At 37.4% G+C, this 20543-nt stretch overlaps 1 protein-coding gene across 1 annotated transcript in view; it reads left to right on the top strand.

The window, feature by feature from the left end:
• Positions 1-18749, top strand: part of LOC129002079 (vigilin) — a 38534-nt gene extending 19785 nt beyond the window's left edge. The window contains 14 exon segments of the mRNA XM_054429610.1: positions 3526-3701; positions 5165-5296; positions 5988-6134; positions 8837-8995; positions 10141-10275; positions 10948-11166; positions 12154-12292; positions 12589-12743; positions 13931-14059; positions 14912-15022; positions 15646-15843; positions 16126-16344; positions 17270-17293; positions 17296-18749. Of these exon segments, the coding sequence (XP_054285585.1) occupies positions 3526-3701; positions 5165-5296; positions 5988-6134; positions 8837-8995; positions 10141-10275; positions 10948-11166; positions 12154-12292; positions 12589-12743; positions 13931-14059; positions 14912-15022; positions 15646-15843; positions 16126-16344; positions 17270-17293; positions 17296-17496 (2144 nt within the window). The 3' untranslated portion in view covers positions 17497-18749.
• Positions 18750-20543: the final 1794 nt, after the last annotated feature.

The following is a 20543-nucleotide window of genomic DNA, read 5'->3' on the forward strand; positions in this document are numbered from 1 at the left end:
AGGAATAAGATATATAAAAGTAGTTTTTGTTACAAAAGATTTATTGCATTAAATTGTTTCATTTTAATCATTTAAGTAGGGATGAACGGGTCCCGAAATTTCGGGAATTTTTCGGGAAAAAAATATTCCCGATTATCGGGACGGGATTACATTTGACTCGGGAATTTTTCGGGACGGGATTTAGTCCGATCGTCGGCGATTTTTCCGCTTCGCAAGTGCCGATAACGCCGTTATTGCGAGTGATAGGTCCGCGAACGCAGGAGATGAAGTCATACCGACGATCGCGCCGTGATCACGGAGTCCTACCGACGATCGCGCCGTGACTGCGAGTCATACCAACGATCGCGCCGTGACCGCGAGTCATGACGACGATCGCACCGTGTCTGCGGAGTCATGCTGACGATCGAGCCGTGATCGCGAGTCATACGACGATCATGCCGTGACCGCGAGTCAGACCGACGATCGCGCCTTGACCGCGGAGTCATGACGACGGTCGCGCCGTGACTGCGGAGTCATGCTGACGATCGAGCCGTGATCGCGAGTCATACCGACGATCATGCCGTGACCACGAGTCAGACCGACGATCGCGCCTTGACCGCGGAGTCATGACGACGGTCGCGCCGTGACTGCGGAGTCATGCTGACGATCGAGCCGTGATCGCGAGTCATACCGACGATCATGCCATTACCGCGAGTCAGACCGACGATAACCCCGTGACCGCGGAGTCATACCGACGATCGCGCCGTGACCGCGGAGTCATACCGACGATCGCGCCGTGACCGCGGAGTCCTACCGACGATCGCGCCTTGACCGCGGAGTCATGACGACGGTCGCGCCGTGACTGCGGAGTCATGCTGACGATCGAGCCGTGATCGCGAGTCATACCGACGATCATGCCATTACCGCGAGTCAGACCGACGATAACCCCGTGACCGCGGAGTCATACCGACGATCGCGCCGTGACCGCGCAGTCATACCGACGATCGCGCCGTGACCGCGGAGTCCTACCGACGATCGCGCCGTGACCGCGGAGTCCTACCGACGATCGCGCCGTGACCGCGAGTCATGACAACGATCGCGCCTTGACCGCGGAGTCATGACGACAATCGCGCCGTGACTGCGGAGTCATGCTGACAATCGAGCCGTGATCGCGAGTCATACCGATGATCATGCCGTGACCGCGAGTCAGACCGACGATAACCCCGTGACCGCGGAGTCATACCGACGATCATGCCGTGACCACGAGTCAGACCGACGATCGCGCCTTGACCGCGGAGTCATGACGACGGTCGCGCCGTGACTGCGGAGTCATGCTGACGATCGAGCCGTGATCGCGAGTCATACCGACGATCATGCCATTACCGCGAGTCAGACCGACGATAACCCCGTGACCGCGGAGTCATACCGACGATCATGCCGTGACCGCGAGTCAGACCGACGATAACCCCGTGACCGCGGAGTCATACCGACGATCGCGCCGTGACCGTGGAGTCCTACCGACGATTGCGTTGTGACCGCGAGTCATGACAACGATCGCGCCTTGACCGCGGAGTCATGACGACAATCGCGCCGTGACTGCGGAGTCATGCTGACAATCGAGCCGTGATCGCGAGTCATACCGATGATCATGCCGTGACCGCGAGTCAGACCGACGATAACCCCGTGACCGCGGAGTCATACCGACGATCGCGCCGTGACCGCGGAGTCCTACCGACAATCGCGCCGTGACCGCGAGTCATAACGACGATCGCGCCGTGACCGCGAGTCATGACGACGATCGCGCCTTGACCGCGGAGTCATGCAGACGATCGAGCCGTGATCGCGAGTCATACCGACAATCATGCCGTGACCGCGAGTCATACCGACGATAACCCCGTGACCACGGAGTCATACTGACAATCGCGCCGTGACCGCGGAGTCCTACCGACGATCGCGCCGTGACCGCGAGTCATGACGACGATCGCTCCGTGACCGCGAGTCATGATGACGATCGCGCCGTGACCGCGAGTCATGACGACGATCGTGCCGTGACCGCGAGTCATGACGACGATCGCGCCGTGACCGCGAGTCATGACGACGATTGCGCCGTGACCGCGGAGTCATACCGACGATCATGCCGTGACCACGAGTCACAAGTTACTATAGGTACCTGTAAATTGTTACCCATTTTTTGGTTTTTATAGATCAGTGCCACAAATGGTAAAAATTGATTTCGTATGTCTTTTTTGATAACTGCAATACAGTACTTTCTTTTTATGTACAGAAAAAAATCCAGTCCCGTCCTGAAAATCGGGAAGGAAATAAAAATCCCGTCCCGTCCCGTCCCGAACTAAAAATTCAATCCAGTCCATCCCTACATTTAAGTACCAAGTTTAATTCTTTAATGCAACAAATGATTTATCAGATAGTTTATTATTCTTGATTTTGGCATGAGGAATCTTTGTCATCATTTTTAGTTTAGAGGGTGTCCTGGAAGAGTCCTGAAATTCGGTTGCCAGTCCTAAATAATGTTTTTATGGAGTTTAAAGGAATAATACGGACAGTTTCTATTACAATTTATTAAACAATAAGTTTGTATGACATTTTGGGATCTGAAATCTGTGTTCAATATGATTTTGGAAATACAGTAGAGTCCCGAAAACTCATCGTAATGTGGACTAGAAGGGTGCCGAGTTTGTGAAATGCCGGGTTATCGGGAACTAGGGTTAAAAATAAGTACAATATAATTTTTAAGCTTATTGATTTTTTGGCCTCTTTTATTTATTTTTATAAAAGTTTTGGTTTATTTTTATTTTAATTAGTATTAAGTCATCAGATATAGTACAACAAATCCTTGGTACGAGCAGCGAATGATTTTACTTGAGCTGGCTTGAGTCCATGTTTAACTCTGACTAAAAAATAACTAATTTTCTGATCCAGGGGATGGCCGAGTTATCTAGACTGCCAGGTTATCGAGTGCCGAGTTTGCGGGACTCTACTGAATCATATTAGGGATGGGTCGATTCCTCTTTTTCTCGATTCCGATACCGATTCTTGCAAATCGATTCCCGATTCTCGATTCCGATTCCGAATAAGTAAAAAAGTCCTAATGAGTAAAAAACATAGAAGTAGCCTAATTGAATAACAATTTTTTCAGATTTTCCCAACTCACCATTTAAAAAGTATGTTATTTATTTATGACTTTTAAACTCTATAATATAATTCTTATAACTGCGATTTCGCATTTTTTTTTTTAAATATACAGGCTACCATTCAACAGTCCAATCAAGCCTACAAAAACTATAATTTATGTAATCAAAAATAAAAAGTTATATGTTTGTGTTTACTTATTTATATCACCGTTTCCTTTTTCCCCTACCATTAATAATGTTTCATTCATGACCCAGGCCTTGGGATAGCAGGATTTTTAGTTGGAGGTTTTAAAATTTTCTGTTAAAATTCTGTATTCTGAAAAATTCAATTATTAAATTAAATAATGATCTGAACTTTTGAACTAGGTTTGGTAGTAAGGTTGATTGTTTTCAGATGAGAAGAGGGACGTTGTAAAAGTACGAGGTCCCAAGGAAGATGTGGACAAGTGTCACAAGTATTTGTTAAAACTCGTCAAAGAAATCAACGAGAGCAGTCACACTGTTGAAGTACCGATATTCAAACAGTACCACAAGCTGGTCATCGGCAAAGGAGGCGCTAACATTCGCAAGGTATTTTCTTTTATGCTTAAGCACAGTGTTGAGTTTTATGTAGCTTGTGTTTGTTAGCTTTGTATTGACAGACTATTATGCGTTTTATACAATAACATATTTTATAATTAAGTTTAATAGAAAACTAGGACACATTTGAGAAATTTAAATTAAATTTTAACCTCTCTTGTTAAAATGTACACTACCATAAATATACACTACCTTAACCCTCCAAGTGTCCATAGTTTAGGCCTTAATGTCCACCTATTTTTGGCGCATTTGCAAGGTTTTATTAAAACGGATCTGAGAAGCTTAAAACGATGTTAATTCTAATGTTCTATATACCATTTTGTTTGGAAAATCATGGGCTTCAATATTATATATAAAACATAAGGAACATTTTTTCAAAAAAAAAAAATTTTTAGGTAAAAAAAATATAATTTCGAAAATTTTCAAAAAAAAAATAAGTTTGCGCTCAATGAAATTGTATAAATTATAGGCCTATAAATATTTGAAAATAGCCACTTTGTTCTAAATTTTATGAGGATTACAAATATATAATAATATAAGGAAGTATATTTGCAAATAAATAAGTTATGGGCAAAAAACTGATTTCAGTACATAGCGTTTAGCTAAGAATGCATAGCCTAACCATAGCTAGGAATCTGGCTGATAATTTACATCAATATCACTACCTACTTCTTCAGGATCATCAACCAGCACTTCAAAACCACTTAAATCTTCTTATAATGCACCACGTATATCACTACTTTTGATTTTTAACACTAAAACAATGATAAACGTAATAAAACACATCAGTCATCGGTCCGGGGGAACCTAGCTGTTTACAAATACACGCACGTCAGCTGTCTGCTACAATATTTTCGGAACTAAAATGAATAGCGCTTAGAGACAGACCTCTGCAGAAAGCTTAGAATATTACGGAAAGAACGATACCTAACTCGATCCAGTTCAATCCGATTCAGTCAGTTATAGAGCCTTCGCCGTAAACGATGTCTGCTTGTCGAAAAATCGGCAAGTAACACTATACAAAGTGTGGTGCTTGCCGAATTTTCGTCAAGTAACACTGGGAGGGTTAACTACTAATTAAACTTTTGATTCCCATGTTAAGTTGTAGCCGGTTTCAAGTTTGATAAATATTGTTTAGTTGTAAATATTGATTTTCCATCCATCAATATTTTACTTACTCCAAGCTGATAGGGCAACTTATGAACTACTACCCCCTTTATTCTTTATAAACTATCATTGTGAAAGAAAAAACTCAAACAAAAAATGAGATTCATTAAACATCTACATTGATATCATACCTGCATCCATCTGATAATAGCATGATTATAGATACATTGAGCCAAATGGTTTGACAAATTTTACTTAAGGTTTTCAACAAGTAAAAATTTAATATTTTATTTTGGAATTTCTATGAAGATTGTTGCGTTCTCTGACAGAATTTATACTGTGTCTAGATTCGAGAAGAAACCCACACTCAGATTGATCTGCCAGCTGAAGGGGACAAAAGTGACAATATCATCATCACAGGCAAGAAAGAAAATGTGGAAGAAGCTAGAGAGAGAATTCTCAAAATTCAAAATGAACAGGTACATACAGTAAATTTTTAACATTGTACATTTTTTAGCCGCTCTTAAGAATCTCCAAGTAACACACATATTGTGGCAGTGTTAGTTGAAAGTGTTAGTTACATTTTTAACTGTGGAGCCATGTATGTATAGATAGATATTTGGTACTTATGATCTCAATTTCTCAATTTCTCAAAGCCACAAGTCTTCCTGAGTTTCTACAATTCTCTTCAAATCTGCCTTAATTTTCTTCCATTTTCCTTTTTTTCTGCCCCATTATTTCCCCTATATCCCCCCTTAAGTCCCTTTTTATTACTTGTTTTTACTATATACTCTCTTTTCACAAAGTGGCCCTCTGCCAAATCCTACTTAATATAAATTTACATTCTTACTACTTTTTTGTTCTAAAAACTAACCTTTATTGCCATCTTTCACTAGATTATCTGGATGGACCTCATACATTATACTTTTTTTAGATTACACACCTTAAGATGGTTTCTCATTCTATATCATAATGTAAAATGGGAATGGTAGGTTATCTGGAATGATCAAAAGAACTTTCATGGCTGGTAGTTCACTTGTATCTTGATGGCTATTCCAGTTGTTTTGAACCTGTTTAGGGTCCTAGCAACTTAAAAACCTACTAACTGTTTTGACTATCAAAATATAGTCTTGTAGATATTGTGCTATATTCTGATGTTTATTGTTACAGGCTAACATAGTGACAGAGGAAGTGTCCATCCCTCCCAAGTATTACAACTCCATCATCGGTGCAGGAGGCAAGCTGGTCAAACATATAATGGACGAGTGTGGAGGCGTACAAATCAAGTTCCCAAACACTGACAGTAAAAGTGATAAGGTAAGGTGTTCTTGTGTTGTTCGTTTGGTAATTTGGCCAGTGATTGATATAAGTTACCGATAGCAAATGCTGATTTTGCAAATATGTACATATGTTATGTTTACAATTTTAATCCTCTTTGAGTCCAATATGTTAATAGTCGTTTCAATATTATGACATTTTTATTTTGAAAAGACAAATGAGATGGGTTTATATTAGGGGTCTGCGGTGCACCGAAAAAGTCGGTACGGTACGGTACAAGCTTAATTACCGTCATCGGTTCGGTACAGCATTTTACACGGTACAAATTCGGTTCGGTACAGCCTATTATAATAATAAATTACTTTCAGTTTACTATCGTAGTCAACGGCAGTTGGTTCCAAGCACATAAAAGTCTTATCAGATGTTTGTTTACGATCTTCATAATTTATTACTAGCGTGATGATGCAATAAAAAACCCATTAGCAGTCCCAAATCCATTAACATTTTATCACGACAATAATTGTTGTATTGAAGTACTTCCAAGAACTGTTGAGTTTTATCACTTTTATTTCTTTACGACTTTCCCCAATTCTGTTTTATCATAAAAATAATAGTTTTATGATGACTGTTAAATGTTATCTCTAACTTAATCAGTATTTTCGTGAATATTGAATTTGCCGCTGGCCATTGCCTACTGCCATAAAACTGTTTATGGCTACATATTAAACTTGTAACTAATCTACAATCTTATTTTATAAATTAAAATATTTGTTATGGATATTTTATCTGTCTATTGACGACCATGGATATATACAAACTTTTGTTGTGATTTTAATTTCAACATCAAAATACAATATTGCACAATCGTGATATTTTAGGCCATTGACCTTCATTATGCATCCGGTATTGCTGTTTCAGAAGAGAAGCACGTTGATAAATTATAAATTGATATTCCCGTAGTTAAAAAGAATTATTTTATAAACCTATAAAACAAAATCATAAAATCTTACATAAAGATAACAATAACGGAAATTGTAAAAAGGGTATAAAGATAACAACGTCATTCTTTCTCTTTGTTCTTCTATTTCTTGGGTTTCCCTTCATCACGCATTCAACAAGTTGCCATGGTTACTAATCACCCATGTCGTTATCAGCTTTTGTGACATAGCGCACAGCAGGGGGTAAAACTTGACGAAAATCGGTAAATTTTTACCTATTATTTAATTACCAATGAATGTACTACTTTATTGGTATTTGGTATTGTATTAATAATCGGTCCAAATGGCAGATTTTTGTCAAATTTTACACCAAATTTATTGAAATTTCAAGGTGAATATTAATAAAACAATTATTACCAAATATTTGTATTCATTTAAAAGATTGATTTGTGGTATTGGGTTCCCCACTGAGTGCAGCCGAGCGGCACTAATGAGGGTCGGACCTTCTTGGGGGTGAACAATAGACGGCTTATCAGACCCTCCCCTCCCCCGTGGTCTGGAGAAAGCATGTAAACAAACTATTGCACAAGCGTGACTTTGACTTGACATTGAGCTGCTTCAACTATAATTTTGTCAAATGAACTGTGATGTTTCAAAATCAAAAACAATAATTTGGGACCATACTGCTTAACAATAATGGACTGCAATTATTGTTGAACATACAATCCATTTTTAACAAACTAAGATTATATGATTAAAATACAATTATAAAAATTATCTTGGTATTTTACTTGGGGTAATGAAGTTATGTAGGCTAGTGTAATTCTCGGTTCATCAAGGTTCTACTGAATTATGTTTGGCAGTGAATAAGTGTAGAATGCAATTTATAAATTCAGGGATACACACCTTTTACACAGTTATAAAGTCTAATTGCCCAACATCAAATCTTACTCTGTGATAATCCAAATTTTAGTTTCAGAAAAAAACTTTGCAAGAATTGTATCCATCTTATAACTTAACTAGTTTTGAAGCTGATAAAAAAAATGGTCTTTGCCATTGCCACTTCATCATAACCTCCAGTTTTTCATTGTCATCTGCTGTGAACAGCTGGCAAAACCACACTGTCTTCTACTGAATGCTTTTATATGTTTTTAAAATTAAAAAAAAAACAACAACTAGACATTGTGTTGGTTGGAAATAATTTACCAGTTTTGTGAAATTATCTTGTCAATAAATGTTTCAAACATGTTTATTCATAAAAACTCTTATCCTATTTTTAAACTACTTTATCATGGCTATTCAAAGTATCTCAGAGTAAAATAGGTAAAGCCTTTATCTCAACTGTGATTTTTCTTGACACAATCCTCGTAGTAGTAAAAGGTTTTGTTTTAATAATATGTGGTACAGTAATTGTTGTTAGAAAACCATGAATGTAGGATACTATCCATTTTCATAGTAATGTCTATGTATTAAAGTTAAAAATAATGGTTTGGATACAGTTCTGAGAAGAAAACCGCAAAAATACGGGTAGCTGCGTACCGTACCGATTTTGTACCGAGAACCGAGGTACAAAATATTGTACCGTACCGAACCGTACCGACCTTAAATTTTCTGTACCGCAGACCCCTAGTTTATATAAAATTATAAATATTTTATTTCCGATGATATTTGTTATATTTACATGAGTAGAGTAAGTGTTACAAGACATCCTACAATTTTCACCAGATTAAAGTTAAAACTTCCTCTGTAAGCGTTTTAGTCCAGGGTCAGTGCACTTGTGAAATTGGTGTGTTGTTGCCTCAGGTGATCGTGAGAGGTCCCCAGGATGATGTGGACAGAGCCAAGCAACAGCTGCTGGAACTGGCTTCCGAGAGGGAGCAGAGTAGTTTCACAGCAGAGGTCCGCGCCAAGCCTCAGCACCACAAGTACCTCATTGGCAAGAGTGGCGCCACCATCAGAAAGGTGAGACCTTGTCTTCTATTTCTTGTTATATAATCCATCCTAGCTGAACAAGAATTAGGGTTACTGATTGGCTTGAATTTTTGATCTTACCGATCACTATAGGCTCATGGTCTGCTCAATGACCTGTATGCAGTTAAGTATCGTTATGGCAAGTCATATGGCCAATGTAGGGGTTACCGCAGGGATAAGATTTTGCAAGGGACTGTATTGAACCAGCAATCACAGTCTTACTATCACAAGGCACCACCATTGAACCTTTTAGTCAAATGTAGGTTATGTAACTTTTGTCCACTATCTATTATTTATTAAATGATTGGTTACTCAGATGCTCTCAAAATATTATAATGCACTAGCTGGCCCGACAGACGTCGGCCTGTCCTATTGTGGTTTTATGTCACATGCTCGTTCATTTTCAAGATGAGCTCGTTCGCATGGCTCAATCACGTCCTGGTTGAAGTTCGTTCGCTACGCTCACTCATCTTTAGGTTAAAGCTCGTTCGCTGCGCTCACTTGCCTTCAGGTTAGCTCGTTCGCTACGCTAACTCGCCTCCAGGTTGAAGTTCGTTACTCACATTTTGGTTGCAAATGAGCTATTCTCATAACTTAAAAAAATATAGTGCTGCACCCTGTTGGTAAACCTATTAACTTTTTAATGTTATTGAACATCACAGAATCAGATAGTTTAGTTGAACCAGCTGTTAAGATTCTTTAATTCCATTTAAATATGAGTACTCATAAGGTTAACATGGGAAACTCCAGAGCCACTGGGACGGAGCCCTTTTGACGGATCTGCACCAAACTTCACACAAACCATCCTTGAATAATGCTTAATAATGCCTGAAATCTTCATTACAATCTGTCGAACGGTTTTGGAGTCCATAAAGGACAAACATACAAACAAACATACATTGGATTTTTATAGATATAGATTGACACTATTAATCTAATAATGCATAGTGCATTGACGACGGCAAAAGGTATATAAACCTATATTCAAGCCTTTGTATGAATCCTGGCATCCTCTATGGCTGAATTGGCAGTGGAGCCTATCTTCCTAGCAAATGCTATCAATTTCTCTGTCTGTTTGTGATTGATATAATGGTTTCTGGATGATTTTATGATTTATATGACGATTGTGTTTGCAGCTAAGAGAAACAACTGGCTGCAGGATCATCTTTCCCTCAGCAGATGATGAAGACCAAGAACTCATCACCATTGTTGGCAAAAAGGAAGGTGTCCAGAAGGCTAAGGAAGAATTGGAAGCGACAATTAAAGATATTGTAAGATATTCTACTTTGCAACCCTTTCTGTTTATAATTCCTATAAAGTTGTTTATATTTAGCAATTATTATAAAAACAAGTTGATAAAAAAAATAAAGCACACTTTTTTACTAATTTCCATTGAGTTTTTGCATGTGTAAATTATAGATTAGTTTGTGTTTGAGCTGTTAAAATTTGATTGACATTTTTTACATTACCAGAAAAGCATTTATAGACCAATTAGTGCTAAAAGAGTTATAATTAAATATCATAGACAAAAAGAATGAAGTATAGACCGTCAGCTGTGCTGCGATTAGCATAGGTTCTGGTGTCCACTGCTGGGAGCTCCATGTAGTTACGTAGCGAGTATGTCGTGGACGCCAGAACCTATGCTAATTGCAGCACGGCTGACAGTCTAGATTTAATTCTTTTTGTCCATGGTAACGTTGAATACAAAATAAAAATAATTAATAAATAATCTCAAAAGAGAAAACGTGTTTAGCAATGTAAATTAAAGAACAAATGATTTTCATTTTACATTCTTATAGATTGGGTCTACTACAGTTTTCAAAAGTCAATTAAGGTATTCATTTTTAATTTTCACGACTTGCTGGATACCCTTTAAACGTCTCTGGAATGATGCTTCTTAAATTTAGTCTCAACAGTTGGGTTAAACATCTTGTTGGTTGTAGGACAATGTAGTGGAAGACGAGATGCAGGTAGACCCGAAGTACCACCGTCACTTTGTCTCCCGTCGTGGTGAGATTCTCCATCGGATATCCGAGGACTGCGGCGGGGTCACCATCTCCTTCCCTCGTCCTGGAGTACAGAGCGACCGAGTTGTACTGAAGGGAGCCCAAGAGTGCATACAAGCAGCCAAGCTTAAGATACAGGAGATCGTCACTGACTTGGTAAAATTATTTTACACCTCTGGGTTCCACATGAATGAGTTGAATGATGTTTGTCCGATAATGTTTGTAGTATGTCAACTGTCTGGGTAGCTAAGTGGTTGTAGTGCCAACCTTCCAAGTGAGATCGTTTCTGAACCAGATGCAATTCGCCATTGCACTTTCAAAGCTGCATACAGTTTTGGTTTTAATGACAAATAAATTTTTAAATTTAAATGCAAAGTTTCATTGTGATTTGTAGAGTTTTGCAGGAGTTACAGGTACCTAAAGTATGTAAATTTAACATGCGTCGTATAGGGCCGCTGGATTCCCCATAAGTGATCAGATGATCTCATACCTTTGTTTTTGTGTCAAATACTGCTTCCATAAAGTATTACATTGAAATTTTGAGGGCCCGTGGGGTGGATTCTGTGGAGAATTTTTAACACCATAATAGCACTCGCCGATGGTATTTATGGTATGGTATGGTATTTATCACCATGCGAAATTTGAGAACGATTGCTTCAGCCGTCTAGGAGGAGTATTACAAAATGCTCAAGAGTCGACGTATAAGAGCTTTGGTTGCTCCGCTCAATAATAATGAATGAATGAAAATTCTTTATTTATACAGGCAAAATTAGTTGCATGTACAACTCATTTTTGATATTATAAGTTGTAGTAAATTATAATAATGATAATTAATTCAGAATAAATATTTCTTAATTTTCAATCTCACCTGTGGTGTAATTTTTTTTTGACCTAGGACGCTAGGCACGAGCCTGGAATTGTTTTTCACATTACTTCAGGCTAGACCTAGTGGTTGCGGCATTATCACTTAGATCCATTGGTGACTTGGCGGGGATCGAACCCGGGACCTCACGGACCGAAGTCCCGCGCTCTAGCCACTACGCCAGCTCACTCCCTGTGGTGTAATAGCGCCTTACAAATCTAAAAAAAACATATTTCAATAGTTAACCATACAGTTGTTTGATTGTAATAATTTGTTAACAGGAGTCCATGGTGACAATAGACTGTGTGATCCCTCAGAAGTACCACCGCTCAGTGATGGGTCAGCGTGGAGTTAAAGTCCAAGACATAACCTACAAGTATGACGTCCAAATCAAGTTCCCCGAGAGAAGTAATTATCAAGGTATGTCAATTTAGATGAATCACACAAATTTGCCATATCCCAGTTAAGTTAGGCTGTCTATTGATCCGAAACCATCTTTCTTTATCCAACCAACATCTGAGTTACCAAGTTGAACATTGAACCTAACCTAGTCTGACAACTCCTTACCTTATTAACTATCCCAAACTAGCATGACATCTCCTAATATAAACCTGTCGTACAAATCCCAACCTTACCTCACCTAATCTGATAGTTTCTAACCTCTAGAGTAACTTAGCCATAAGGGAGCTTGAATGACAATAAACTGTTGGTTAAAGATGAAGAAGAGGGAGACCATCCAGCAGAGAATGGAGACCTAGTGAACGGAGATGTTGCCCCCAAGCTGTGTGACACCATCAAGATCACCGGGAAGCCAGAAAATTGTGAAGCTGCCAAGCAAGCTCTATTAGACAACGTGCCTATCACCGTTCAGGTAAACTGATGGAGCGAAACAAAAATCTACATACTCTTACGGTTTAGCTACAAAAGCCATTAGTGGCTTGTCTGTAGCAATTACTACTAAAACAATTAGTGCCTTGTCTGTAGCAATCTAAATATATAAAAGGCAAAGCCCTCACTGACTCACTCACTCACTCACTCACTCACTCATCACTAATTCTCCCACTTCCCATTTACCTAGGAGGCTGAAATTTGGTACACCAATTCTTTGGGCATTAAATAGGAAAACTAAGTAGTTTTTATTCTGATCGGGCTTTTGTGCTCCGCCCCAGTGGCTCTGGAGTTTCCCATGTTAGCCTTATGATTTTTCATGTTTAAAAGGAATTAATGAATCTTAACAGCTGTTTCAATTAAACAAGTTGGTTCTGTTCTATGATGTTCAATAGCATTAAAGTTACAAGGATTACCAACAGGTTTTTTATTTATGACAACAGCTAATTTGCAACCAAAAGGTGAGTGAGCGTAGCGAACGAACTTCAACCAGGACGTGATTGAGCCATGCGAATACTCATGAAGTTAAACGGGGCAAAGCCCGCGGGTACAGCTAGTTACTACTAAAGCCATTAGTGGCTTGTCTGTAACAATTATTAAACATTATTTTACGTCACCTCCAGGGGTACCCTGAGGGAGGCCTGCGGCACTTGCATTACAGTGATTTTTGGAAGAATTATATTTGATATATTTTCATTAATAATTTAGAATGTTTTTTATTAATTGACCTTAACAGTTTTTTGACAAATTCATACAACTCTATGGGTCCATCCTTCTTATACGTATGATTGAAATGAAATGTTATAGATAAACTAACATAATCTTTTTCTAATCTACAATCTTTTTCACACACAATCTAACACAATCTTTTTTTAATTCATATAATGCATTTAGATACTAAAACCCTAGTTATTTCCTGGATCAAGAACCAATTTATTATTTAACCATTACATTAAAATGGTGTCATAATTTTCACTACTTGATTTATGTTATACATGTAAGTTTATATAAACATTATAAGCTTAATAAAGGTGTTAAGTGGTGTTTTGGTGCCAACACTGACTGACTTAAAAGTCGCTACATTGGTTTAGCCTTATTTCTGTACTAAAGAGTATACTATAAAAGTGGTAATTTTACAACATGTATTTTAACTTGTTATTTGTTGCACAGATGGATGTCCCGTATGACTATCACCGATCCATCATTGGCCAGAAGGGCCAGTCCATCAGAGACCTCAGCGACAGATACGATGTGCACATTGAGGTTCCCAACAGCGACGATCACCTAGACTACATCAAGGTACGAACCATTGAACAAGTCTTGGAGATTCACCTGAATTGTAATGTAGCGTAAATTGAAAAAAATTATGTATAACTTTTGTAGAATGTATTAACCATAAAAGGTTAGTAGAAGCTATTAATGTTGACAAATTATATAAATTACAATGATTTTGGAGTGACCTGTTTTCATTTTGGCTATGTTTACAGTAGTAAAACATGTCTCACACTGATTAAACTTTACAAAACTCATAATTTGGGATGTCAAAACAAAAAATTATAAAACAATTACTAAAGCAATAGTTACATGTAAAGAATTAATTAAATAAGAACGTCTTCGCTAAGGAAACGTAACAACAACACGCTCCTGTATTGCGGTATTGCTTAGACTTTCTATAGGCGTTTTTAAGAGTAAATTTTTTTTATAATTGCGTCTTTAAAAAATTTTAATCAAAATAAAATCTTGTCTCATAGAACAAGATTTAAAGTTTCCCGAAAATTTCCCAAAATTTCGAAACCCCTCCATCTCTAATAAAAAAGGTAAACGTACCTTAACTACTATGTGTTCAGTCTTTTGAGGCCAATAACCCATCATCAAATCCGATGTCAAATTGAAAGGGTTTATAACCGACAAACCTTAACCTCACTACACACCGACACACCTTAACCTCACTTCACACCGACACAACACGATGGACGTTAAAAACATCAAGAATAAATTCACATTTGAAATGTTTGCTTCAGATGTTTGGTAATTACAAGGCCTACAAGTTGTAACTCTCCTACTAAGTTATGAATAAATTGGGCGCAAAGAAATGTTTATTTTTCTCTAAACCTACACATGTACTAATTTAGATTTAACAATTACTTTCAGATCACCGGCACCAATGAAGCTGTAGAAAATGCCAGAGCAGCGGTGGAAGATAGGATTAAAGAAATCGATGCTGACAAAGAAGATAGACAACTCAGATCATTTGAGCTCGAGGTAAAGTGATTAATACTTTGACATTAGTACACATTGTTAAGCATTATCTAAAAGCTTACAGTCTAAAGGCGTCGTGATACAAGCACTTAATGTTCAATTCATCCTTAGTGACATTCTTCTTAATTTTCTAACAGATAGTGTTGCTCTGTCAATCGGGAACTTTAAACTGACTTAGTATATATTGTTTTGGTCGATCGGCCTACTGGTTGATTTCTTATTAAAATCTTTACAAAGCATAGATTTGTTTTGTGGCAGTTGACTGTCCTTATGTTTGTCTATGTTGCATTTTGTTTCTATTTAACTTAGTTGTTATGATTATAAATATCAGGATAAGTTTTATTTGGACTTAAAAATACTGTGGGGTTTAGAGAAAATGTATAGTTAAGTTGGTTTATGAACTTCACAAGTTTACACGTTACTCTTCCTTAAAAATTTTATAAAAATATAGCGTATGATTATTGGGAAAAAGGTTTTTACAAACTGTTTCTACCATTAATAGAAGATATTTTACCAAATGTCTGCAAAACAGCTGCCTCCTCAGAGGAAGTAAACCACTTCCTCAAAGAGCCTAATGTATGTGTATCAGTTACAGAATAATATTTTTGTGTCTTGTTTTTTAACAGTTTGAAGTGGATCCGGAATTCCATCCTAAGATCATTGGAAAGCGAGGCTTGGTGATCAACAAGATCAGACAAGACCACAACGTGCAGATTGCTTTCCCTCGCCGCGGAGACGAGAACGAGAAAATTATCAAGATCATCGGCTACGAAGACAAAGCTATAGCTGCCAGAGATGACATTCTCAAGATTGTCAATGACCTGGTATGTTTGCTCAAAAATATAGTACAATTGAATTTTTCTCCAAATACAATATTGTTTAATCTTAAAGTCCAGCTGTTCCTAGATCATTGGGCTTTTAAAAAATAGGCCTCACTGAGAAACAGCTGGTCGTAGTCGACCAGTAACATAGCTTCACAGATCATCTACCTTCTTTCTACACTCACCCTTAATTTGTATTGATCTTAAAATAAAGAACCCTGGTGTGCTTCACTGTCTTAAAGGAATGAGTTGAAAATAAAATAACAAATTTTAAATTTGTGACAGAACGCGCTGGCCCGTGTGGAAGTGTACCTGGACGCCAGAGTACACTCCAGACTGATAGGCACGCGGGGGCGCAGCATCCGCAAGATCATGGATGAGTTCAACGTAGAGATCAAGTTCCCTCGGTCGTCTGACCCGGAGCCTGACCTGGTGGTCATATCTGGAGCTGAGGCCGACTGTGAGGAGGCCAAGGACCATCTGCTCAACCTGGAGGAGGAATATGTAAGTGTCCTTCTCTTAGCTACCCTGGATATCTTGGCAATCATTACTCCGTAAAGAAGTGTATTGTAGAATGGTGCACAAATCATAACAAAAAATATAAATGTATTCTCATAAAAATTATGGATGGACAAGATTGGATTTTTATTTTGAGACAGGATTTTTTATTTCTTATGCTATTTTTTTTTTAGACAAGATGGAGATGGGATTTCCCTTTGGGATATGCACGTGCAACATTTTAACCAGATTTTGTAACATTGTTAAATACCTACTAAATTAGGACAGATAACTGGTTAAATACTAAAATAATAATAATTTAATATTAATAATCTATTAATAAAAAGGTATTAATAAAAAAATATAGGTATAAAAAATATTAATTAGTCCTACCTTATTAAAATAACTCTTACAAATAGGAAACATGGTGATATCAGTTAGCATAGAGTTCAACTTTTAAAAATACAAAATTTGTTAGTCTGAATCACCAGTCTTAATAGTTAAATACTAAATTACAATAGTAAAATTTGAAAAATACCAAATTTATCAGTCTAACTAACTAAATAAATAAAAAAACTTATTCTATGGCAAAAATAAAGCTTTCTCCCAATAAAACATCAGTTATTTTTAGAATGGTTTAGAAGTGACTTATTTTGGCTTTGTTTACAGTAGGAAAACATGTATCACACTGCTTACACTTTTTAAAACTTCTCATAATTTGCAATGTCAAAACAAAACATTATTAAACAATTAATTAACACACGTGTGGTTGCGTGATGGCCGGCCGCAGGCCGATGGCAAACCCCTGCGTGATCGAGTGCGCGAAAACGTTTTGAATTTAGTTTCATCCAAATGAGAGGCATTTTATAGCATATAGTCGTCAAACCATACAAGATAGCTATATTGATAATGATTATATCTGTTTTGACAGTTGCAAGATGTGACAGAGACCAGCCTTATGGCAGACCAGAGGAGACCAATAACTTCTTTGGCAACAACAACTCCAAGGCTGGTGGTGCCAAGGAAGGGTTTGTGGTGAAGGGTGGTCCGTGGGAGCAACAAGCTCCTGACACCACCAGCACCGAGGACTTCCCGTCCTTCGGTGGAGGCACTACACACGCGCCAGCCTCCGCCTCCTCCTGGGGCCCGCGCCGCTAACTGACTACACTCGCCACTCACGACACATCCACGCCTCATCAGAGCCTCATAGGTTCAGGAATGTTTTATTGTTTTGCCACCTTCAAATTCATTTTTGCTCGATTTATATCAAGTATTGGCCTAACTGTATCGACATAGTGCAATCATTCAAACCGTCACGTGGAATCGTCAACCGAGACTAGACTGACGGCTGCGGCCGTCTCTCCCTCTTGTATCCTGCTTGCTGCATTGGTAAGACCCGGCTCGTTTATGGATTTATGAATTCGGTCGTCAAAAAGTACTTTCTGACTTGGAATAATTTCACTTAAACTCTTTTCTTAAATATAGATTATTTATTTACTGTTAGTTACGGTTTATTTTATTGTTTTTCCTCTTTTCGAGAGGTAAATGGCTACCTTTCTGTACCTCCAATCTTCGAGTTTCTATCGATGTTAATTTATTGATGTCTTCTCTCTTTGCGGTAAAGACAGCAACAAATGTCTTCCTAGACCGACTCAAAGTCAGTTTCCTTAGATAGTTCCTTTTTCTTTCTTTTGTCTGTGCAATTTACAATTTTATATCCGCGTTGTATGACTATATTTTTTTATACTGTTTTGAAATCTGGTGCCTTTTATTTAACTGATATTGGTTTGTCGAGATTGTTGTTTGATATGTTTTTGTACCTTTTACACACAGGCAATCACTAATTAAGTTGATTGAAGCAATATTCTGATCTGTTTAAAAGTATTTTAACGACAATACCATCTCAAGTGGAGTTTGAGATTATCTTGGCCTCATGTGAACATGTTCTTTTACTCGATTAAGTGAATAATCATATTAAGTAAATTTAAAATCAAATTTTCTATATTTTTATTTAAATTATGTTATAGATTATTGTTATTATTTTCTGTTAGCGATTAATTATTTATCTCTATATTTTCAAGTGGTTTTGTAGATTTAAAAAGTATGATTTTGTTGTGTTTTGAGTCTATGTATAAAGAAGATTTCTTTACAGGTTTTTTATGTTGTTATTGTTAAAATGTTAAAAATTATAAAAATTGTAAAATAAATAATAGACTGAAAAAAACTAAAACTATATATATTTATAAGTAAATAACAGATAATGTATCTGAGCTATATCCCAGATCCTACTGGATTTGTCATCTCCGGAAAGTTATTGTGTGATCATATTTTATATTACAAGATGTACATACGTAGGCTCTCATTGTCGTTGGGTGGATAATATTCTTACGAATAAAGATAATAATACCCAAGTCTGTTTATTTTAATCACCCTGGCCTCTATTTATTGCTAAATATTTCTACCATTTTTAACGGCTACATCAAGTACATAATGAATTATGTAAAATTGTCTGACACTTTACCTACAACAAATTTAAATCCTCTAACACTCTTAGTTTGCAAATGCCAGTAATTTTATCAGAAAAACGTGCAAAAAGCCTAAAATTTAGCAAACAAGTTAAAGGAAAGATTTAACCGTTAAAACTCTGTGAAGGGTAGTGACTGGTATAGACTCTTGAGAAAATTTTCCATTAGGTTTCAAATGGTGTTGTTCGAAACGTAAACTAAATTGAATAAAAAACTGTTAACCCATCAAGGGCTGGCCACAGGACCTTAAACACTCTTAAAGACACAAAAACATTTGAAACCTAAACATTTTAGCACCTTTAATTTTAGTGTTTGTTTCTCTATACAAACACAGTTGGACTAATATCCAATGATTAGGTTCCGACTTTGATTTCCCAAGGTAGCCCCCCCCCCCTTTGTTTGAGTATTACCTTTAAGAATCACAGTATTTCTTAGATTATTTCCCATGATGCCAGAGATATAATAGGTTAGTTTATTTGTTCAATGAATAACTCCAATGAGATTCATAATTTTGCAAACAGTAAATTGTTAGTAATTTTCATCATAAGGATTATAAGTTATTATTAGAGTTAAAATCATGCTTTATGAAAAAAGAGAATGATATAGCCAATAAATGTACATTAGTTTGTGTTATACTGCAAAAATAAACATTTGATTTACTTTTTCAAAAGCAAAATTTTGAACTGTAAAGCTATTTAATAGCCAATGTGAGGTTCCTTGGATTAGAAGTTCTCTATATAGGTACTTTCATAAGGATAATTTGTATGTGCATAATAATTTTCAGAGCTAATTAGCAATGTGTTTGTTATACAGTCTTGAACCACAAAGTCAGAGTCATGTTACAGGAATTTTTCACATTCAACACCTTTAAAAAAAGTATTGAAATCTTTCACGTTTAAGGAGAGAACCTATCCCCGTTCTGGATAAACATATATTTAAGGGGATTGTATGGGGTAAACACATCGAACTATATAACACAACTGGAACACCGGTTAGATAGGAGATTTGGGATGAAAAGCGCGCCGTTTCAGCAACCTTCCCCCACCACAAAGGGGGACTCGACGCAGATATGTCAGTTCCTCAAGCCGTGCACACAGTTGTTTATACCCTCCTGGCCATGCATACAATAGGTTGACTGCAATTAAAGTAATATATTCGGAATCTGCATTAACTGCAGAATCTGACAGTATAAATATAATCTTATTTAAATCGTAATTCAAATTTTAACTACTAAAAATGTTAAACAAATATCACACCTTGACATGAAAAAGTTACTAGGATTTTTTTTTATTTTTTGGTCAGAAGCAAACTTCAAGCGACAAAATTGTAGCTAATGAGATGATCTTCAGCATATAACCAACACCTCAAATAAAATAAAATAAAATTCAAATAAAATTTTCTAGTCGTGTGTAATGGAGTAATTAGTAACGCAAAGAGGCTCTTTATAAATCGCGCCGCGGGCCGTCCTCCCTGGTTCCGCTGATCTTTTTGTTTACGGTACTCCCAGAAATGTTTTGAGTACAATAAATAGTTATACTAAATAAATTTTAATTCCAGGTAATTAAATTTTTTTTAGTATAACTATGTGTTACAACTGTGAACTGTGTTACAACTAAACTGTGTTACAACTAACCCCCTAACTCTTTTTAAATATGGAAATTCTATTTCAAATCAGAAGTA

This window comes from Macrosteles quadrilineatus, unplaced genomic scaffold, assembly GCF_028750875.1.
Source record: "Macrosteles quadrilineatus isolate MER2022 unplaced genomic scaffold, UCM_ALF_1.0 Scaffold_9__3_contigs__length_116548681, whole genome shotgun sequence".
Taxonomy (NCBI): Eukaryota; Metazoa; Arthropoda; class Insecta; order Hemiptera; family Cicadellidae; genus Macrosteles; species Macrosteles quadrilineatus.